The following is a 23,399-nucleotide window of genomic DNA, read 5'->3' as shown; positions in this document are numbered from 1 at the left end:
GGAGAACAAGATGAACGGTTCGGATCGACCGTTAGAATTTGAAAACTCGAATATAGAACTGTAGCACAGTGCCAAATCGTAATATGCATAGGACCATAGACTGACTCTAATTAAAAAGTAGCAACCACTTTAGAGTCAAAGGCGTCTTTTATCAATCACACAATGCTCAGTTTACCCACGTGGTTTGATTTTGTGGTTGAAATTCAATTATATTCTGATTTGGTTTTTTCACAAAATGTGGATACTGTTGTAGATTTAATAATTTTTGTTTTTATAGTTGTCGGCAACAAATATATTGATAAAAGAAGTTTATTTACAGTTTCTAAATATATATATATTATACCCCCATATTTATACAAGGAAGTATTATGATAAATATCTCGACCTCTTGTCGAGACCTCTGGTTAAACTCTAACCGTATAATCACCAGTTCTCTATCTTTAATGCCGTATCGGTGATCAGCCGATGTATCACCCGTATAAGTTTGATGTGGTCAAAATCAATGCTAATAATATTTATACCCTAATTGTCTACTTTACTGTCAATTTGCAAGCTACGAATCTATCGGATAGTATAGATCGGGGTGTCGATCCGTAAGGATGGTGAATTAAGAGATCTAATTGCAAGCTAAGTTTACGTTTTCGGTTCCTTTAGGTTGGTCAATTGTGTTTGATTAATTGATTGATTATTGGCTATTTGATTGTAATATTGAGTTATAACAGTGAAGTAGTATTAGATTTTATTTCTACAAATAATATTATTGACAAATAATTTCACTTCTAATGTGTAACACTATAGACGGACGCGCGTTGTGCTTCATAACGTCCTTGCTATGTTCTGGGATTAAATAAAAACGATGCCACCTTTTTTAAATTATTTTTTAAATGCTAAAAATAAAATAATGATCGGATTTATTTTCATTTTTAAATATATAGTCCAACAAAAATGCTCTTTTTCAAGAAATATAAACTAAAATGAGTAGAAGTAGGGTGTTCTTAAGTTCACTAATGTGTTTGATGAGCTGAACTCCAAAACCTATTAAATTGGATTTAAACAATAAATCTAAATCGTTGAAACTAATTTATTTCATGAGTGATGAATTTACATATAAAGTTTTTAGAATTTTGAATTAATTTTGTATGAAATCAAGTGGTTAAAAAATGTTCAAAAAATAAATGTACTAAAATTAATTTATAAACCTTCTAATTTTGGGCGCTTGACTTTATTCTAAAATAATTTGAAAACTTAAAATCTTACATTTAATTCATCACTTGTGAAGTATATGGATTTCAATGACTTAAATTTGTCATTTAAAATCGATATAATATATTTTGGAGTTAAGCTCACCAAACACCTTGGTGAGGTTAAGAACACCCTACTTTTACTCGTGCTAGAAGCATTGACACCAAAAATAAATTATATAATTTCATGTGGTTCGGCCTACTCCAATGAATATCATGAATTTGTGAAACAATTTTACAATAATCACGATGATATTTTATAATAACTAAAAAATAGCAACCACTTATTGCTAGAGTCAAAGGCGTCTTTGTTCAATCACACAATGCTCACTTTACCCACGTGGTTTGATTTTGTGGTTGAAATTCCAGTGTTCTAAATAGCGCGCTATAGCGGCGCTATAGCGTTTTTAGACCCAAAATGCTAAGCTATACAATTAAAACACGCTATTTGAGCTACAGACGCTATAGCGGTAATAGCGGTCCGCTATAGCGCATAGCGTGTAGCGCAAATAGCGCCCGCTATGCAACATGCTGTTTTTTTTTTCTTTTCAATTTATATGGGCTTTAAATAAAGGCTCAGATTGGAGTTTAACCGTGATTTTTTTTTATAATTGACATACTAAGCTTTATATTAAATTATTAATTATTATTTTAATAAAAAAATTATTAATTATTAAATGAGATCAAATAAGGAAGCTATAGCGCGCTATGCAACATGAGTTATTTTTTTTTTCTTTTTTTAATTTATATGGGCTTTAAATAAAGGCTCAAATTAAATATATTAAGATATTTCTTGAAGTAACAAAATGATACTTACTATATGGTAGTTTGAATATTTTGAATAGATTAAGATAATTAATTATGCCATGATGTCTAGGTTATTTTGAAATTTAAATAGAAAAAAGATAGATTATGTCATGATGCTAAATATATTTTGAATAGAAAAAGATCGATAGTTTATGATATTAGTAATACTATGGATATTTTGAGTCGCAATTTGGACTTTGTATTGGTTCAATATGAATACTATAATTTTTTAATCAATTTGATGTTATTTATTATTCCATGAGACTTATATAATGTTGATATTTAGTACAAATATATGATATAATTTTTATAAAAATAAAAAAACGCTATGTGGCATAGCTTTCGCTATAGCGACGCTATTCGCTATAGCTTTTTTTTTCGGCTTCCCGCTATGACGCAATAAACGCTATTTAGAACCTTGAAATTCAATTATATTCTGATTTGTTTTTTTCGCAAAATGTGGATATTGTTGTACATTCAATATCTTTCCAAAAAATAGTAATTATAGTGGTACATCTAATTCCGTGATTTTTATTGATAAGAAAATTGAAAAACAAAATATTAAAAACGAGAATGGGTCCGTGAAAATTTTAAAAACAGAAAAGGGTACAAGGCCCATGGCGTCCTTGAGGGACGCCATGCCAAATTCAAGTCCAACGGAAAAAAAAAAATTGAAAAACCAAGGACGCCATGCCATATTTATTCCTCATGGGACACCATGCCATTTTTAGTCGCCATGGGACGCCATGCCCCAATTAGGTCCCTTTACCCTCTTTCATTCAGTAAAACTTAAAAAGTAGATAAATAAAATGAACTAATTTTCTTTAATACAAAAATTGTATGGAAATCATAATGGAATAAAGTAAAGAATTTGGACTGAGAAAACTTTCTATCCTCAAGTACAACCAACCGATCTATTATCACATATTTTCATAAGTTCTTTACTCATGATTTTCTATGAATTGGTCGTCCGAATTGCATATGCCTATAAACTTATATCCTTAGAAAATATTGGTAATTGAATACGTCCCAAGTTCTTTTTATCCATGCAAAATATGGAAAGGAGAGAATTTAAGGGACCTAATGGGGGCATGGTGTTCCATGGAGATTAAAAATAGCATGGCGTCCCTGGCTTTTCAAAAAAAAAAAAAAAAAAAATTCGTCGAACTTGAATTTGGCATGGTGTACCCCTTCCTGTTTTTAAAATTTTCACGGATCCATTCTCGTTTTTAATATTTTATTTTTCAATTTTTCTATCAATAAAAATTACGGCATCTAATTCTTTTGAAAAGTACATTTAAAAAATAAATATATAAAGAAAAAATTATAATAACTCTTGGTATCTAGTCCCTTAAAAATCCTCCTCCAATTAATACTCCAACTGTCTCTCTCCCAGTCCGATTTCCTCTTAAAAATGAATATTTTTTTTTTATGAACTTAAAAATGAAGATTAAATTCATGTGGTGATTCCCCCACTTAGCGGCCTCCGCCACCCAACCCATCCTCTCTCCTCAATGCCCCCAAAATAGAAGCTGTTGGTGCTCCAAAATAGCTAGAGTTCGAAAAATTGATGAAGAATTTTGCTGAAGAACTATTATTAGGTTCCTTAAATAAAATTATTATTGCGTTCTTAATTATTTAGATATGGGGTGTAATCAAATTTGAATCAATTTGAAATTAATTAGTCATTCATCATAAATTTATTAAAATTCTTGTTTGAAGAAAAATTAAATGTTTTTTCAAAGATTGAAGATCAAGTCATATAACTATTAAATATTCACAAATAATTTTTCTATTTTAGTTTTAAACATATAATTTCTCACATAGAAAAAATATTATTTTTATCATTAAATCAAAGATTGATTCTTAAAATTAAATGTCTTTAAATTGATTATAGTTTGAGACCATGGAAGGATTTAGTAAGACTTGATATTTGAAATCTTAATCAGGCACATTATTATTTAAATTGATCTTTCGTTTTTTTGGCATATACTAGTTTTTCTATTTCATCATCGATAGTCTATAAAAGGAAAGAAACCAATATTATTGTAGTCAAGTGTTAGTTTATTAATTTAATATGAATAATAAAATAAATTACCAAAAGTAACTTTTGATCTAGAACTAACTTTTGATCTAGTGAAAAATGATAATACTTTTTTGTGTAGAAGATCATGGTTTCAAAATTCAAATAAAAATTGAAAAGTCATTAATAAACAATTAGAAAATAATGAAATTTAAAAAACTAAACCTCCATTTTTTTTATCTCAAATAAAAAAATGACTAAACTAAAAACATGAAATAACATAGCACAAATTTTACATATGATATGTTTCATTTTTTATTTTTGTAAGACTATTGTTTTTGATCCTCGACACAAGTTAGAATGGGTGAATTTTTATTTTGGTATTGCATATGGGGCAGGCATTGATTTGTACAAAGAAATAATAGAATGTGTGGGGAAGTCGCTTAAAAAATGGTACGAATATTGTGAGAGCACAACTGGCTAAGCGACAACTAGTATGTCACCGCAAGTGGAATGTCAAAACAAGAAACAAAAGAAACTTGATATCATTTTTCAGGAATTTCGTTCTCAAAAATGTCGATCGCAACAAAAGAGATCCGAGTTGGATAACTATTTCAAAGATGACGTGGTGGTAGAGTCAGATGAAGAATTTGATATTTTGCAATAGTGGAGAAAAAAATTCGAAATTGTATCTGACTTTGGCAAAGATGACAAGGGATATTTTGGCGGTTCAAGTGTCAATTGTTGCATCTGAGTTAGCTTTTAGTGCAGTGGATCGGTTGATAGATCACTTGCGGAGTTCTATGACATCAAAGACAATCGAGGCACTCATTTGCTCAAATAATTGGTTTGCATCTATTGATGAGAGCTCCAACTTGGACCAATTATGTCCATTCGTGCTGCATTCTTGATTGAGGTAAATGCTTTATTTATAATTTTTCAAATTGCATTCCTTATGTTGTGGTATACAACTATATATATTATATTAATTTAGCAAAGTGCAGCCACTAAATGCAAACTTAAGGGTATTTTTGTCAATTGAAAAAGATTTAGCACATATGTCATTAGTATCACAAGGATCCCTTGTGATAATGGTGTCTTTTGTATACTTAAATTACATAAATTATTGTCCTTACATTAGTGAAAAAAAATCTTTGGATATGTAAACTTAGTTTTGAGCATAGAAGTATCAATCTCAGTCTTGAACAGATATCAAGTCAGAGGCATCGATGAGTCACATTTATTCTTTTTCGTTAGAAATAATTAACTTAAGTAAAAATCTACTCTTTTATAAAATGTCACATAATCAGTGAGTGATATGATATTTTTGGAGTGCTAATCTGGAAAAAAAAAATCACTTGGCAATTGAAAAAGATGACGGTTCTAGCAGCTTTAGTTTTTTATGTTTTTGTGGACTTATTTGCAAAAATTCATGTTCTTTAGAAAGTTAAATGTCTTATTCTAGTTGATGTTCTATTTTGGCTTAAGTTTTCGAATATTTTGTTATCGTTTGTTGTTTTGGATCATCTTAGGTTAGAGAAGGTGATGCTTTTAGTTCTGTAATATTTGATCCGAATTCGAATTGGGCCTGTTCATAAGATCTTGGATCTTGGGTTTATGTTTGAAACTTTTAAAAACGAAATGATGATATGTTTGTTTTGGGATGTAACAAATCAATTTGATATGTTTGTTTTGGACCAAATCATCCGGGCTATCAAAAAAGCAATTTATGCAATCCGAATACAAAGTATTAGTAGAAACAAATTGTGTGGGAGCCAACATGGCGACATGTTTGTTTGTTATATTTATTATTTCAAAGTCATGCTCTGATAAAAAAAATGGAAATATGGAGAAAATCGGATGTGATGGTAGGAAAGAGAATGAAAGAGTTGACAAATTTTATTGACTTCATGAAGCATATTTTTTTATTTATATAAATTATTTATAAATGATATAGAATTTTTTTTTTTTTGAAAATAAGTGGTACAAGAAATGATATAGAAAATTATATGGAATGTAATGAAATTCTGATCTCATAAAAAATTCTAATCATTGTCATTTGATATAGGCGGCTTGTTCAGCAACTTCAGCATTTGATCCAAATTCGAGTTCTGCATTTCAGTCGAGTTTCGGGGCCGAGCCGAGCAAATGAACTGAGTTGAACCGGACTATTTTTTTCATATTTGATCTAAGTCTGAGTTGGACCTTTAATGACTGTTGATTGAGCCGGACCGAGTTTTGGGTTGTATCCGGTCCATTAGCAGGCCTATATATAGGGGTGTCAATGGGTACGATACGAGTAGGGTGGAACCATTTTCATACCCATACCCACTAAGAATTGACCCTACTCATACCCTATCCATATCCGTTGAAATTTTTTATTACCCTATCCTACTCATACCCGTTGTACCTGTTCAGCTGGGCTCCTTAGAACTCCTTAGCCTCTTAATCCACCTTAATTCCAATGAACATCTCTTCCTTAGAGAAGATTAAGCATTCCTCCTTAGTATCAAATCTTAAGGCAGCCTCCCCTCCTCAAGAATCGGCCCTCCTTTGTGTCTCCTTAGAACTCAAAAAAATATTTTATTTTACGATTCTACCCTCAGTTGAGGACACTTTTTATTATTTAATTGTTTTATATCATTCTTTCTCTCTCTTCTTGAGCGGCTTTTAAGGAGCTCCTTAAGCCTTTTTTCATTTGTTTATAATTTCTACTGTCTTCTTCACTCTTGCCTGCACGCTTCTCTATGTGAGTGAAAACAAAAAAGATCGTCTCCCGGCCTCTATCGCGAGCTCGTCGGCAACGAACTCCTTGATTTTATGTCATAGGAAGCTTCACATTAAAATGCTCTTCTAATAGAGATCCATTTTGTTTGAGACAATCGAGTGGTGTAGGAGGCGAAGACAAGTGACATCGCTATTGCTCTTTTTAAGGTGTCGATTTAGCACAGTCCGATTGAAATAACAATATGCATCTCTCATAAATATTTTAGGTGCTTGGAATTCTCTCAATTGGAATGAAAAATTGAGATTCGTGACTTTGGTTTTTCAGGGTATAACTTCTACTTCACTTGGAAATTGATGTGAAGCCGTAAAGAGGATGATTTTGAGGTGAATTTTGTATCAATTTCTTTCTGTAATAATTTTGTTTATTAATTTGGTCTTTTCTAGAGAGAACAAAATAAGATTCAGTGTACCAGTTGGCAACATTTGCTTATTCTCAACTGTATCAGTCGGTACCAATGGACTGGTACAGTATGTCGGAAGACTCAGTGTAATTTAATTTGTTGATGTTTTAATTTTTATTGATTTTGAAGGACAAGCAATCACAGATCATGAATAAGGATAGAAAGTAACAATCGATTTGATTATTAGCGTTAATATATTTGATTGTAAGTTCAAAGTTTTGTTAACTTAAAGTCTGAATTTGTTTTTCTCTTTTAATTTAGTTTTAACTTTGACAGTGAACTCAGTGGAGATCAGAAACTAATAGTGTTGGTTTCTCTTGATGGTTCTGTTATTGTGCTGGTACCAGTCGGTACAAGTCTTTTTGCACATTCTGACACAATACTCTCTTTTGCTTGATTTAAATATTACTTATTCTATTCGTGAATATTTTAGTAATCATTTTGCATTACAAAATGATATAGGGTAATTTGGTCATTACATACTATATGATATATTTAATTCGTAACAAATTTTCATTCTTAATCCTGCCACATCACCGAACAAGTGTTCCTTAGTAAAGATTAAAATCTTAATCCTTTCTCTCTGAAGGAGGGTTGCCGAACACCCCCGTTAAGATTAGCGGGTAACGAAACGGTAGTGGACGAATAACGAATAATGCAAATATAATAGTTTTATTATTTTTACAAATAAACCATCAAAATTTATCATGTCATACATATGCAATCACAATTACTAATATAAAATTAATATATAAATATGCAATTAATTCTAAGTAATAGTTTTTTATTAAGCAAAAAAATAAATCACAAATATCTCTTCTAACAAATTCAATTCCTTAACTAAATAATAAATTAACATTCAAATAAAAAAGTAAAATGTTTAGCATAATATTCTTCTTATGATATAATTTATTTTATATAACTACCTGTTACCTAACGGATACGAAATAACATTTACCCGTACCCATATCCGTTTATCTAACGAAAAAAAGTTCTTACCCATACCCATATCCAATAAATTAACGAAAAAAAATCTTACCCATACTTGTCTTATCAAATACGATACAGATAGGATAAATGTGTATCATTGACACCCCTACCTATATAGTGCACATCCTAAAATTTTAAATTTCCATCTCATAAATGTTCTTGATAACCTTGTTGGTGATAACAACAAATCTAAAACCTGCGAAGGAAAGAACGAATAGACCTTTTTTTTTTTTTATCTTTGAATTAAATCCTTTAATTAGTGATACTTTAAATAATTCTTACAACTTCCATTTCTTCTTTTTATGGCCTTTTGAGTTTTGATATTCCTACAATCAAATTGGGTTGTTTTTGTTTAGATCTACTTTCAGGTCAATTTCAATTGGGTTTATATTGGCATTGTCACATTCATATATATTGACAAGTACATACCGCACCATTATAGTGCCCATATAATTTCAAGTAATAACTAGTAATTAATTGTTAGCAAACTAAAAAAAAAGATAACTCATTTCTAGATAAAGTGGTGAGGCTGTAAAAATAATTTTTTCGACTCATATTTTCTGAGAGAACTGCAATTATAATCGTCAGAGGATATTTGAGAATAATTCTATTTTTTTTTTTAAATTGTTATCCGATTTGGATCATTTGATATGTTTTGAGATTTGTGAGAAAATTAAAATTATAAATTATTCGCAAATTTCAATGCAAATTGAACCGTCCGGATCAAATATTAAAACAAATTTAATTCTGTTCTAATTGGACTCCTCCGCTCCATTTAACAAAACAACTCTTGTCTCATAATAACACACATATTTCATAAAATATATACAAAATAATTTAAAAGAAGGCATGTCGGCACATCGTTCTATAGATAGTTTCTATCAGTGTTTTAAAATGCGGTTTTGTTTATGCATGCGGAAGACCACTGCATACTACATATGCGGTATGCGGCCGCATATGTGGATTTGTGTGCGGAAGTACATATGTGGTTTTACTATGCTTTTTTAAAGAAATATAGATAAAATAAAATTAATTTATATCTAAATACTTATTTAGTCTAGTGTTTTGTGTTCTTTACCATATTAAAAAGATTATAAATTCTAATCTCCTCCAATCCAAAATAATTTTTAGGCTTTTTTGAAGTCCGTATGGACCGTATATATGTCAGTATATTCAAAACTGCATGAACTTGACTGCATGAGATTCTGTATGCGGAATACCACTGCATAAGCACATGCGGTCCATTTTAAAACACTGGTTTCTATAAAAGCTAGGAGCTTCAAACCGGATTTTCTTTTATGAACTGGTCTAATTGAGATTTTTTGTATAATACAAAAAGGCGTTTTGGAACGAATATTTATGGATACGAATACAAATCATATATTAGACAGATACAAGATACAAATATGGATTGGAACGAATATTTATTAAATAAATACTAATCAGATATCCCTTTTTAAAAAAATATTTTCCATATCCCTTTTTAATTTTCTGAATACAAATACAAATCAGATATCAAACAGATACAAGATACGGATACGGATTGGAACAAATATTTATTAAAAAATATTAAATAAATACTAAAGTTAATAATATTTATCTAATTACAATGATGAATAATATATTCTTTTCGTAATATATATTAAAATATTGATATATACCTACTATTCAGATACGAATAATTGAAATGTAAAACTAATATTAATATCATATCTAAATAGATATTCGGATATCAAATATCCACATCTAATTTTTCGAATATAGATCAAATACAAATTAAATATTATCCAAACTATTTTCACACCTAATAACATCTCGTTATGTAATAAATAGACACTCATAATAATTAATTATTTCTCAGTTTCTCTATTAGAATTACTTAGCTCTAAGTCTCTAACTTATGAGGTGTCTATTTTTATAGCCAGTTGTAGACGGGAAAAGTGATTTGGACCCTTAACTCCTATGTCGAAAAATATCATGTACCTAAACTTTATTTTATTTTGTTTCAAAAGATTTTTTTTTTCATTTACCTCTCGTTCCATAAATTAATATATAAATAAATTTCATTGATATCAATAATATTTAATGATTTGTGTCTGCTCTAGGACTGACAAATAAACTCGAATAAATTAGAAAATTCCAAAATAATTTAGAATTATTTAGAAAATTTCAAATTTGCTTAGATTAATTTAGAAAATTTCAAAATGGTTTAGAAAATTTAGAATATTGCCCGAATAATTTAGAAATTTTCAAAATTGTTTAGAATCATTTTGAAAATTTCAAAATAGTTTAGAATAATTTAGAAAATTTCAAAATGGTGTAGAATCATTTAGAAAATTTCAAAACAGTTTAGAATATTGCCCGAATAATTTAGAAAATTCTAAAATAATTTAGAATAATTTAGAAAATTCCAAGTTTGTTTAGAATAATTTAAAATTTCTAAAATAGTTTATAATAATTTAGAAATTTTCATAACAGTTTAGAATATTGCCCGAATAATTTAAAAAATTTCAAAATGATGTAGAATAATTTTAAAAATTTCAAAATGGTTTAGACTAATTTAGAAAATATTAGAAAATTTCAAAATAGTTTAGAAACCCTAATTCATCCAACTACTTAGAATGAGCCTTTATTCCATGTACACTATTTAGAAATTTTCAAAATGGTGTAAATTAATTTATAGAGGGAGAATAATTTAGAGAGGAAACTGAAAATTTTGAATGAATTTTGTAGTATGGCAGACAAAATACTTGATCAAGTAGAAAGGTAGAATAGATTACTAAACAAGACATTTAATTAGCGATTGTTGTGGATACCTCACAACCATCACAGGGTGTGTGAGACTTCTAAGGAGGTAAGAATTTACTTATTTAATTTTTCATGACTTGTTCAGGAATCACATCATGTTGTAAACCCTATTTTTTTTTTTCTAATGTAGAGTATGAATGTTTTTAAACGTTAAGCACTATCGTTTGCATATCCCGTACCACATGAAATATGCACCGTATTTGATTCGATTAGGCTTATACTAGATCACAGTCATACCTGATCGATGTGGCACTTATACACGAACTTGTGGAGTGGTGGCGTCCTGAGACGCACACCTTTCATCTTCCATCATGCGTTGTGTATGGTTTATACTTATTTTGTGATTTTGCCCCTCTTTCTTGTGGGTCCGGATCCCCTAAAGTACCTCAACTTTTGGGTTTTGGACCAGGATCATTCGATTCGAATCCGTCGTTCATAATTCGAATTCGTTATTTGAGATGTGTGCACTCTATTTCAGATATAATGTCACGTATTTGAATCGGACGGTTCCGATCTAAAATCCAAAAATTGAGTTACTTCATTGGATCTGAATTCCTGAATTCCTTTCGTATGTCATACTTTGCTAAAGTTTATCAGAAAGAGTATATAACATTTTTTTTTTTGGTGGGGGTGGGGAGATGAAGAGTATATAACATTTTTAAATTCCACTATGATCAAAACCGATACAAATTATATTAATAAATTATTTTAAACAATTTTCAACAACGTAGTTCGGACTGATTCTCGATGAATCTAAAAGAATTGGTAGAGAAGTAGATTGTGCCTTTTTACAAGGTTGCCCCCCTAAACTTTTGATTATATATCACTTATTCTACTTTATACGCTAAAATGTGGACTTAGAGAATTTAGTGAGTTTTCAAATTTAAATTGGACTTCAAAAAATAAATACTATACCATTCAATATTTGACACAAAAAGTAATATATTATGCACTATTTAACAAGTACAAAGTGGTAGACGTGAATCGTCAAATTTTGTATCGCCAAATTTGAATTTGATATTTATTAGTTTATGAAGGGTACGCACTCAATTCGGCAGGGCTACAACTGGAAAGTTGTGATCATTTGACTACTGAGCATCGTTGACACTCAAACAATCCAGTTTCATCTGATCATGTCTTATTATTTTTTTTCTCTCCCCATTCTCCTATCCCTCTTCTCAATTCTCTTAACTGTAATTCACATCACAAAGAAAAAGGTTAACAAAACAAATAAGTACTGCCTTCCACCGTGTGCACCTCATTGCCTCCCCCTGATAGGCCATCTCCACCTTCTCCGAAAGAACCAACCACCTCTCCACCGTTCCCTCGCCACCCTCTCTGAGCTCCATGGCCCAATTCTCCTACTGCACTTCGGGCCCCATTGCCCAGTACTTACTGTATCCTCAGCTTCAGTGGCTGAGAATTGCTTCTCTCTGAATGATGTCGTGTTTGCAAACAGGCCCCGCCTCTCCTCCGGCAAACTTCTCTCTTATAACTGGTTCCATTTTTTTTTTCCTTTTTGTTCTTGGTTTTATTGTTTATGATTAAGGGTATTTCGTCACCGTGTCCTAAAAAACCAGGATACTGCTAAATTTGTTGATAACAAGAAAAAAATTCTCTCTCAAAATGTTGGGTGTTAGTATCTAGAAGGTGTTTGATGAAATGCTAATGCGATTTACTATAAGATTTTTATTATATGAAATTTTTTGTAACAGGACAACCTTGGGCACGGCAAATTATGGTCCATACTGGCGTGATCTCCGGCGTGTTGCTGCCACCGAGCTCTTATCAGTAAACCGAATTGAACGGTTCTCCATGTTGCGTTTAAAAGAGGTGCACGCCATGGTTAGGAGGCTATTCAAAGCATATAAAAATGAATCAATTGGGACAACAAAGAAATTTTTTAAGGTAGAGCTGAAGTCAAGGCTGTTTGAGCTGATGATGAATGTGATGATGCAGATGATGTGTGAGAAAACAATTTTTGGATGCAAAGAAACTGAGGTATGGTATAACCATCTCAGATAAAATATCAGAATCAAACGAACTTTGGTGTTGATCTTCTTTCTGTTCTTGATATGTTTTCCACTGAGCTCAAAAGGTTTCTGAGGAGGCAAGATGGTTTCAGTGGATGGTCGAAGAGACGTTGGAGCTGATAGGGGCATCTAATTTGTCAGACTATTTAACTTTCCTGAGGCTGTTTGATTTCCAAGGGACAGGAAAGAGGATGAAGAGACTGCAAAAGAGTAGAACTGATTTTTTACAGAGACTTATTGACAAGCAACGCTCAGCACGAGATAAAAGCCAGGATGATGAAATTGAGAAAAAGCGGAGTATTATTGGTGTTTTGTTGTCTCTACAGAAAGAAGACCCAGATTATTACACAGATCAGCTCATCAAGTCCCTGTGCATTGTAAGTGGTTCTTAGAATAATGCTGAACTGAAATTTTCAGAGGATGGCTTCATTATATACTATAAGTTCATAGCAAGTTCCTGTTCAAGTAAGGTTATGTGGCTAATTAAGAGAAAAAAGTAAGTCCTATTTAATTTGCTACTTCAGGTGATGTGACCAATAGAAGTAATGACATTTCAACAAGGGCTACTCGAACAGGTTACACTGGGTCCCTCTTCTTATTGGTAGAGTCTTTCCCTAACAGGGAAAAGTACCATAATGAAATTCCAAACTTAGCTATCTGAGCTATATTTAGCTTTGTTGTTCAGATAAGCTTAATTGTAAATTTTTTCTCATTTTTGAAGAATTAGTGATCTGAACTATGTTTTGCTTTTCACAATTGAAAATTAAAAAAAAAATACTTTTTATATTATATTATATCAGAAAGAATGTAGTAATGGTCTGAGAAGTCATAATTTGTTCCTAAAAATAGTACTTCGTGTCTTCGTTCCAACCCACTCTCCAAAGGTTACTACCCCACGGTCCAGAGACAACGATCCACTTGTAACCATGATATTCTCATTCTCTAATAGCCTTGATTTCAACTGTGTTTCTATTTATTTCAAAGGAAAGAAAAAGAAAAAGAAATATTTAATTGCATCCATTAATCCACAATTAATAAATTTATTGCTTCTTAAAGGGTCTTCTAGAAGCAGGGACAGATACTTCCTCTGGTACAGTAGAATGGGCAATGTCACTTCTACTAAACCACCCTGATGCAATGTTGAAAGCCCAGGACGAGATCTCCAAAGTAGTGGGGCATGGCCGAATTCTAGAGGACACTGACCTCCCGTCCCTGCCGTATCTCCAGTGCATAATTAAAGAGACACTTCGGCTATATCCTGTGGCCCCACTATTAGTACCCCACATGTCATCATCAGACTGTACAGTATCAGGCTACCATATATCTTGTGGTACAATGCTTTTGGTGAATTTATACAGTATTCACAGAGACAAGAGTACCTGGGACAAACCAAATGAGTTCATGCCAGAGAGATTTTGGGCAGGGAAGGCAGGAGGGAAGTTTCTTATACCATTTGGGATGGGAAGAAGGATGTGCCCGGATGAGAATTTGGGCATGCGAATGGTGGGGTTGGCACTTGGGACCATGATTCAGTGTTTTGAGTGGGAGAGAGTTGGAAAAGAAATGGTGGATATGAGTGAGGGGTCAGGGTTGAATATGCCTAAGAAGCTGCCTCTCGAGGCTTTGTATCGGCCAAGTAATTCCATGGTTGATGTTCTTACAAAACTGTAATTGGTCCAACTGAAAATTTAGTTGTTTCGTGTATCATTTATTCAGTGACATATTTGTGCTGCAAACAATGTATAAATTAGCATCTTATTTAACGGTGGACCACTTTGCAAGCCCTTTATTATTAATATGTATTATTTTTGCCTTTCCTTGGTCCTCCATAAAAAAAATTCGGAAGGGAGGAGGATTAGTTCACTTCAGCCAACTGAAAATTGTCACCTCCTATTTGGGGTGTAGCCCGGATGTGTGTGTGTTGGGGAGGGGGGGGGGGGGGGGGGGGGGGGGGTGGAGAAGCCGACCCCCAGTGGAATTTACCAATTTTAACCTTTTCCTGCCTCTTTATACTTTTTTCTCTTCTGTTTTTCCTCCTAGAAACAAACAAGAATCTCCTCCGTGGCTATGTCACCCTCTTGGCTGTCTCCATTAGTGGCATTTTCTCTCTTGGCCAGGTAAGTTCTCCTTTGATGGTCAACAAGTTATATTCTTTATTCATTGAGATTTTTTTTAGAGGATGCCTGTCAGAATATTGTTTAGTGGTTCGAACCACTATGATTCCGTGAGAGCACCCTCCTAATTTACATCAAGTTCTTCCAAAATAAAACACAGAATTGCCATGCTGAACAAATCACCCTCCTTAACTGACTTTCTGACTTTTATAATAAAATTGATTTAGATTTTCAATTACACACGCTAGATCATGGCAATAGTGCTTTCAGAACATATAATCATTTGCAATATCTCATTAAGAGTAGTTTGGTTTGTACCAGCCCGGGCTGGTGCCCAAATGTTGAATATGAGAAGATATGAGTGTTGTATTAAAGAAACTAGTAAGAGAAACAAGACATATTTCACATGAAAGAGAAACTAGCAAGTTCTATACAGAATTATATATATTCTGGTTTGTCAGCTAACAACTGACTGAAATGATTGACTTTCTGTGTGATGTTATTTGCAACTTTTTTGTTGTTTTTTCACTTCATAGATAAGTATCACCATGACAGTAACATCAAAGTGGTTTTTCTACATAGATAAGTAGCAGAATGCTATTTTTCTTGGGATGTTATTCCAGTTTAGTTTTCCGAGGAACTGTGAATAGTTGTTTGAGAAAATCGGAGCACTTGGAGAATTAAAAATGTCAATTCTGGAGAATATTGGATCGCTTGGATTGTTAGGATAAAATGAAATGGAAATACGTATAGCCACATGGCCCACATCTGCTGGTCAAGCTGAAATAATAAAAAAACTCTTTTTCATTGATGAGGGCAAAGCAGTCACTTAAGATAAAACCAGAAGTTACATACTTTTGGAGCAGGTGACTGCCTTTAAATTTTTCCCTCCCCATGCGCAACCCTTCCACCCCCTTCTCTCCCATCCCATCTGCCTCTTATTCAATTTCTGAAGCATAGTCTTAATTTCACGCTTACTTCAAAAGTGAGAGTAAACTGAAATTAAGCTTGCTTAAATCAATGCTTTTATCATGGACCGATTACACATTTTAGGTTTAACCAGGGGCAGATTTAAAGGGAGTCCAGAGGTGGCTAAGACACCCACATAAATACAAATTAGCAATTTTATCCTTTATAGTTTTTAAAAGTGTTTATATGGGGACTTTAGTTCAAATCCTAGATGCCACCACATTATACATTTTGCATTTCAATCCTTCCAATCTAAGTTTATGGTTCTGCCCTGGGGTTAACTAGCCATATTCAGTTGGTTAGGAAATAATTCACAGTAGGATCAATTTAGGCTAAGTTGGAGATTGACATTGCATGAAGGGAATTATTAATGTCCTGTCACCTGTGTTGAAACTTCACAATATATTTTTTTATCCAATTGAGAGCTAACTTGAAACTTTTTAGAAAATAATGAAGACCTACTAACTGGGGGTAGAAAGGCTATAGAGTTTTCCTGGTGCAAATATTCAAAATTTATTTTGTTGAGCAAAGGTGATTTGATTTTGGGAAGCATCAGTCACCCTTCCCAGACTCAATCCTTCCCTCTACACACTTCGTGGAGCAGGCTGTAAGTTATTTAAAATATAATTATAGCAATATCATCTATTTAAAATTCTATTATATTAAAAGGAAGAAGTCCCTGTAAAAGTATGTTGTTATTTTTTTTATTGGGCTCTGGATAGTTCAGAAAATCAGAATTCTTCTTGAGTCCAGAATTCCTACCAGCAAATTATTACTGCTGACAAACTTGATTAGAAGCATAAATAAAAGTAAATTTTAAATTGCTTCTTTCTTGGCCAAATATGCTGTTAATTTAATAAGGGTGAAAATGATATTAGTCATCCATATTCGAATATTTACGAATACAATATCAATTATCCGAATATTTGTGGATACTGATAAGGATGTGAATACAGGTTAAAATGGATACAGACATAATTTCGATATTCAGAATATTTGGATATCTAATTAGCAAGATATATGTTTTATCTAACTAATAACTTCTAACGGAAAACAGTTAGGTGGCTCATTATCATGATTGGATACATGATATGGATGTTAGTTTATTTATAATATTTATATTTTTTTATATATTTTACTACCAAATAATTATTTCACAATAATTTCCATTCATTGCTAAGATTTGAATAAATTTTACTTTAACATCCAATTATATACATAATTGTATTCTATCCATTTAATATATATCTTACGAATCCATATATATCTTGTGTCCAATTGTTTCTGTATGCGACAAATGAGAAAAAAAAGGCATACATATATGGTCTAACCGCTATCTGATCTGTTTTCACTGTAATTACTATACATGAGTAGTTAAAAATAGTCTTATGGAAATAAGAATTTGCTAATTTATGTCTCTAAATCTCAATAATTTAAAAGAGAGGAAGAATTGATAACTGAGGAAAACATGAGAACCACCTGGTAGCAACTTGGTATGCTCTCAGTTCAATTGGTATGCCCCTATACTGAGACCCGGAGTAGGATGAAATAGGTACTAAAACAACATATTGCATGGCCAATTGATATTTGCTGGCCAGAACAATTTTTAAAAATTTAGAAGATTGGCTTGGCACCATAATTGGTAAAAGAACTACCGGCATTTTATTACAACTCAGTATTTAAATATTAATAGTGACCCCCACTTGTTTCAGGTTTAATGCGAAGGTTCTATATAAAACATCAATTTTTGTAATGATATTTATTCGGATTTATTTGCTGACTTTTTGCTAGTATGAATTCTGTGCATTGTGTTGTATCATATATTAATGCAAGTATTTGTAATTTTTAAAAATACCATATTTCAAAAAAAAAAAACCAAATAACCATATTTTCTAAAAAATTCGAATTTTGACACGGCCACACCCCCTAGGTGTGGCCACTTTTCTGGGGTTTAGGGTATAGTTAAGACTACTGCTATACGTAAAAAAAAAAAAAAAAAAAAGCCTTGAGAATACCTGCAGTAGAGTAACTTTAACCAAATCTGTCTTTCACAAGGTAAGCACGTCCACATAATCTTTTACAGTAAGTTATCAGAAATATGAAAATACATGCAGAAATTTGTGCACATACCAGTAAAGGTCTGGCATGGTACAATTTAGGGCGTTTTTAATATAATTGGGCTGAATTAGTAGCAACAAAACAAAAGGAGCACCTGGTTTTTCACATCAATTTCTTAAATCACCACACTATTATAGCATGAAGAAAATTGAGTACAGTACCTTTTAGTTCTTTAGGCCTCTATCTGTAGCAGCATCCAATACAAGTATGCAGCAAGTAACCGGCTGGTACGCATAAAAAGATTTGTTCTGCCAGTATGTCAAATTGTGCTTGCACTGGTACGCATCCTTGGCATAACTGCTGATCTCGTAGTGGTTGTAACCGGCTAATGTTAGTGTTTTAGAAGCCATCTTATAGAAGTCAGTTGATAGGACATCAGTTCGCAGAGAGAATACTCCTCATGTATATCTGAAAAGCCAGGACATAGCATTTTAATTTAGTACCAAAAAAAAAACCAATAAAACATCCATTTTCAGGATTTCATTGTCTGTAAAATCAGAGACAATCTATGCCAAGAACTCGATGATGGCAAAATGTCATTATATTTAATGGGCACTAAATATAGTAGTACATGATTATATTAGCGCAAACTTAGCCCTTATATATCAAATGAGTTTGGCTAATATAACATTAGTGTCATTTTAGCTTATATAACACCAACTCTAAAACCTATCAAATTGACTTTGAACGACTAATCCAAACCGTTCAAACCGATTTACATTATGAGTGATGCGTTTACATACAATTTTTTTTTATATTTTCGAGTTATTTTAGTATCAAATCAAGTGGTAAAAATATTGAAAAATGAATGTATTAAAATCAACTTAAAAACTCACACATTTGACCGCTTGACTTAATACTAAATAAATTCGAAAAATTATAAATTTTGCATGTAAACGCACAACTAATGAAGTAGATCGGTTTGGATTTACCGTTTAAAGTCGATTTGATAGATTTTAGAGTTAGTGTTATATAGGTTGAAATGACACTGATGTTATACTAGCCAAACTCCTATCAAATTTTCAATATCATTTTCTTTGAAGGTTGTTGGCAAAGCTTGCCATCAACAATATATTAATAAAAAAGTTTTTTGAAAATATTTACATACACAATGCCAATAGGAGAAAGTAAATAACTTCCCACTATCCCATCTAAGATCCCACTCTAACTAGCGTTTATTGCCGCTAATAAGCTACAAAACTCTAAAACAAAAATATATACAAAATTTTTCAATATCATTAGTAATTAATATTTTTTATGGTTGAATATACTATGTTAAGTTTGTCTAGCCTTGAATATTCAATAAATAAATTGTCTATTGTCAGTTAATTTTGTGCAGGTACTTAATTTGGCTCTCCCAGAATTTGACTGCGCTGGTAAAATGAAGAAGACACCATTCTTTTTTCAATGTATCCTTTTGAGTTGACATAGGAAAGTACCAAGACCAGAGCACAAAATTGTAGTTTAGACTAGCATATATATGGAGAACAGTAAGTTCCAAGGATATAAATGACATATCTTACAATGATCTCCTTTTGCCCCATCCAGTTCTAATCAGTTGAAAGCTTTGCCTTGTCGATGCTTTCTCCAATGTAGTGCTCCTTTGAGTGGATTCTTTGGCTGTCGCCTCACCTATTCGAGCTCAATTATCCATCTTTACTCAAATAAGGTTCCATCCAATAAATAAGCTAAATTATCTTATTTTGAGTGGATTTCATTGTGATTATTTTAATTACATCTGATAGGCAAAATCGGGACCACATAGTCAATTATATTTCTTTTACTTGTGAATAATTTTTTTTTCCTACATTTTCAAGGAGGAATTGAGTCTATATGCACCAATTTTAAGGTAGACACACAAGAAAGGCCGGGGCAACAGGTTTGCTTCCCCTGACACTTTCAATTTCTGGAATTTGGTATTTACAAATTTCAATTATTTATTCTGTACGTTGTTAAATAATAGACCTCATGTATTATTCCCAAATTAAACTCTGACACTTGTATGAAACTCGAGCACTAACTAAAGCCCAAAAATGATGAATGAATATCAAAGTTTCCAGTATTGGCCCAGTACCTGGTGTTAGATGACCTGGCTGGTATCAGAGGTGATTCGGGCAAATCAAAATATTTTTGCAATCGGGATCAACTGTACAGTAATTAAGCATCATACAGTTATTGAATTAATAGCGTTGGTACAGTAATTAAGAATCATATCGTTTATCTGTTTTTTTTCTCACCTTAGATATAACAAAAACTTAGTCTCAGCAACGAGGAGAGAGGAGATGGGCGGGAGAGAGTGGAGAGGAGGTGATATGTTGAACGGTCTAAATTGTTAATTGTATTGAGTTTGAAGGATACGAATTTGAGCAGGAGTCAGGAGGTCAGGAAGAGAAGGGAACTTTTCCTTTTCTGCGTTAATTGAAGAAAGAGAGTGTTGAAGGGTAAAATTGGAATTAAGTAAAATAAAATTCTCTGAGCGCTAGCTATTAGAATTGTTGTGTAGCACTCTCCTATTTTTTTTTGGGATATTTAAAAATTTCGGTACTTGAAAGGAAACTAATTGGATCGGGTTTGGTTCGTAGTATCTCTGATAAGAACAACAATTCAATTTTTAGCATAGTTAGCGCCAAGTGAAAAGCTGTTTTGTTAGCATTTCTGTTTTGTTGTTTTTCAAACCATCTTAATGGTGCAAAATTTTGAAATTTTTTTACTATTTATTAAAATGGTTTGAAAATCGCTGTTTTTTACTATTTATTAAAATTTTGCACATTAAGATGGTTTGAAAAACGCGTTTTACTCCATGGAGTAGCATAGCTCATCTCTCTCTCTCTCTCTCTCTATATATATATAGAGAGAGAGAGATAGGCTAATATGCTTTCGGTAGCATATGGGCCGAAATACACTCGGTCCAAATTTGAAATTTCAAAATTCAAAAATTCGATCTGAACCGTTCATCTTGTTCTCCATATTAATATGTGCTTGGAGACCAAATTTTACATTTTTTTTGAATTTTTTTACTATTTATTAAGTCACTTTGAAAATTGCTGATCCAACGATGGCTTAACAAAATAGTAAAACCGTTGGATCAACGATTTTTAAAGTGGCTTAATAAATAGTAAAAAAATTCAGAAACATATAAAATTTGGTCTCCAAGCATATATTAATATGGAGAACAAGATGAACGGTTCAGATCGACTTTTTGGATTTTGAAATTTCAAATTTTGACCATGTGTATTTTGGTCCATATGCTACCGAAAGCACATTAGCCTATCTCTCTCTCTATATATATATTATCTAACTGAAAAACTTGTTGCATTTTACCAATTTTTTTATTTGAATTACATATTCTTTAAAATCTTTTATGTACTCATTAAAGTTTAATGAAAGATAAAGAGGTGTCAAACTTGATAAGAGTAAATAGAAAGTAGAGATAGAGAGAGGAAAAAGGGAAAATGAGGAGTACACAATGACATTTTGTTAATTATTTTATAAAATAGGTATTTTGTTTGAAAATTTTAGAAAGTGGAGTAGTTTGTAAAATTTCTCATTTACATGAGCTGAGCCGAGTTAAGAGCCAAATTATTTTACTTCTCTCATTGAACCAAATCGAGTTTGAACCGAACCTTAATTATTAGCAGCCCTAAATTTAGGATATCCTTCCACACCAGCTGATAGAACAGCTGTAACAGTAATAGGTGTCCATGCGAAAATGGCACTTCCAAAGGTTTGTCCAGTTTATTTTTCATCAAAATCACAAACAAGCCTAATTTTAAAGCCCAAGATGGGCAATATATAGTAACGATTAATATAGAAATACAACAAAACAGAAATGCTAACAAAACAGCTTTTCACTTGGCGCTAACTATGCTAAAAATTGAATTGTTGTTCTTATCAGAGATACTACGAACCAAACCCGATCCAATTAGTTTCCTTTCAAGTACCGAAATTTTTAAATATCCCAAAAAAAAATAGGGGAGTGCTAATCTACACAGCCCGTTTACTATATATATATATATGAAATATGCTATGCATAACATAGAGCTCCTCCATGCAATGCCTTGGATTTCGACATTTTAAAATCCTAACGGTCGATCTGAACCATTCATCTTGTTATCCATATTAATATGTGTTTGGGGACCAAATTTTACATTTTTTTGAATTTTTTTTACTATTTCTTTAGATTTATTGAAAATCGCCGTTTTCAAATATATATATATAGAGGTTGGCTATTCTACTTCCATAAGCATATGTGGGCATATACTTATAACTCGTTTTTGTGTTTTCAATGTCCAAATGGTCGATCTGAAGCATTCAACACGTTCTCCACATTAATATGTGCTTGGAGATCAAATTTTACATTTTTTGAAATTTTTTTACTATTTTTTCAGAATTTTTCAAAACAGTCATAAAAAAATATTAAAAATATATGAAAAGCCCTGTTTTGAAAAATTCTGAAAAAATAGTAAAAAAATTTCAAAAAATGTAAAATTTTGTCTCCAAGCACATATTAATATGAAGAACATGTTGAGCGCTTCAGATCAACTATTTGGACATTGAAAACGCAAAAACAAGTTATAAGCATATGCCCACATATGCTTATGGAAGTAGAATAGCCAACCTCTATCTATATATATACAGAGAGAGAGACTAATATGCATTCGGTAGCATATGGGCCGATATGCATACGGTCCAAATTTAAAATTTCAAAATCCAAAAAGTCGATCTGAACCGTTCATCTTGTTCTCCATATTAATATGTGCTTGGAGACCAAATTTTACATTTTTATAATTTTTTTTATTATTTATTAAGCCACTTTGAAAATTGTTGATCCAACAGTGGCTTAACAAAACGGTAAAATCAGCAGCCAACGTTGGATCAACAATTTTCAAGGTGGCTTAAAATTTGGTCTCCAAGCACATATTAATATGGAGAACAAGATGAACAGTTTAGATCGACTTTTTGGATTTTGAAATTTCAAATTTGGACCGTATGCATATCGGCCCATATGCTACCGAATGCATATTAGTCTCTCTCTCTCTCTCTATATATATATATGTCAAATACATATTTTTTAAAGTATCTATACTAATTTGCATCATGATGAAATT

General features: G+C 32.0%; 1 protein-coding gene and 2 long non-coding RNA genes across 6 annotated transcripts; 2 read left to right on the top strand and 1 right to left on the bottom strand.

Annotated features, from left to right (window-relative positions):
* Positions 1 to 6,510: 6,510 nt before the first annotated feature.
* LOC144569890 (uncharacterized) lies at positions 6,511 to 7,226 on the top strand. The gene is made up of 2 exons (XR_013516174.1): positions 6,511 to 7,005; positions 7,124 to 7,226. It is a non-coding gene; the product is annotated as an uncharacterized LOC144569890 (long non-coding RNA).
* A 4,885-nt stretch (positions 7,227 to 12,111) lies between these two features.
* On the top strand, positions 12,112 to 14,875 carry LOC144569497 (cytochrome P450 81Q32-like). Of its 3 annotated transcripts, XM_078319870.1 has the most exons (5): positions 12,154 to 12,555; positions 12,773 to 12,890; positions 13,017 to 13,058; positions 13,156 to 13,467; positions 14,147 to 14,875. In XM_078319870.1, the coding sequence occupies exons 1-5, from the start codon at positions 12,191 to 12,193 to the stop codon at positions 14,759 to 14,761; spliced, it is 1,452 nt and encodes a 483-aa protein (XP_078175996.1). In that variant the 5' UTR covers positions 12,154 to 12,190; the 3' UTR covers positions 14,762 to 14,875. The 3 variants fall into 3 exon arrangements, with proteins under 3 accessions (XP_078175995.1, XP_078175996.1, XP_078175997.1); XM_078319869.1 differs by having other exon boundaries at positions 12,112 to 12,555; positions 12,773 to 13,058; XM_078319871.1 differs by lacking the exon at positions 13,017 to 13,058 and having other exon boundaries at positions 12,155 to 12,555.
* A 167-nt stretch (positions 14,876 to 15,042) lies between these two features.
* LOC144569561 (uncharacterized) lies at positions 15,043 to 20,699 on the bottom strand. 2 transcript variants are annotated; one of them, XR_013516087.1, is made up of 5 exons: positions 20,529 to 20,699; positions 20,366 to 20,437; positions 19,815 to 19,923; positions 18,453 to 18,699; positions 15,043 to 16,778 (listed from the first exon to the last, which is right to left on the bottom strand). It is a non-coding gene; the product is annotated as an uncharacterized LOC144569561 (long non-coding RNA). The 2 variants fall into 2 exon arrangements; XR_013516086.1 differs by lacking the exon at positions 15,043 to 16,778 and having other exon boundaries at positions 17,441 to 18,699.
* Between the last annotated feature and the right edge of the window lie 2,700 nt (positions 20,700 to 23,399).

Source organism: Carex rostrata, chromosome 18 (assembly GCF_964058835.1).
Source record: "Carex rostrata chromosome 18, lpCarRost1.2, whole genome shotgun sequence".
In the NCBI taxonomy this organism is placed as follows: Eukaryota; Viridiplantae; Streptophyta; class Magnoliopsida; order Poales; family Cyperaceae; genus Carex; species Carex rostrata.
Note: the sequence above shows the minus strand (reverse complement) of the source record. Positions and strands in the feature narration are given on the sequence as shown.

What these genes read in the sequence shown, in the direction of transcription:
- LOC144569497 (XM_078319869.1), top strand. Translation starts at nt 12,191, where the DNA reads ATGTCTTATTATTTTTTTTCTCTCCCCATTCTCCTATCCCTCTTCTCA. An exon ending in AAACTTCTCTCTTATAACTG is followed by an intron (nt 12,556 to 12,772) that starts GTTCCATTTTTT and finishes TTTTTGTAACAG; the next exon opens with GACAACCTTGGGCACGGCAA. An exon ending in TTGGATGCAAAGAAACTGAG is followed by an intron (nt 13,059 to 13,155) that starts GTATGGTATAAC and finishes TGAGCTCAAAAG; the next exon opens with GTTTCTGAGGAGGCAAGATG.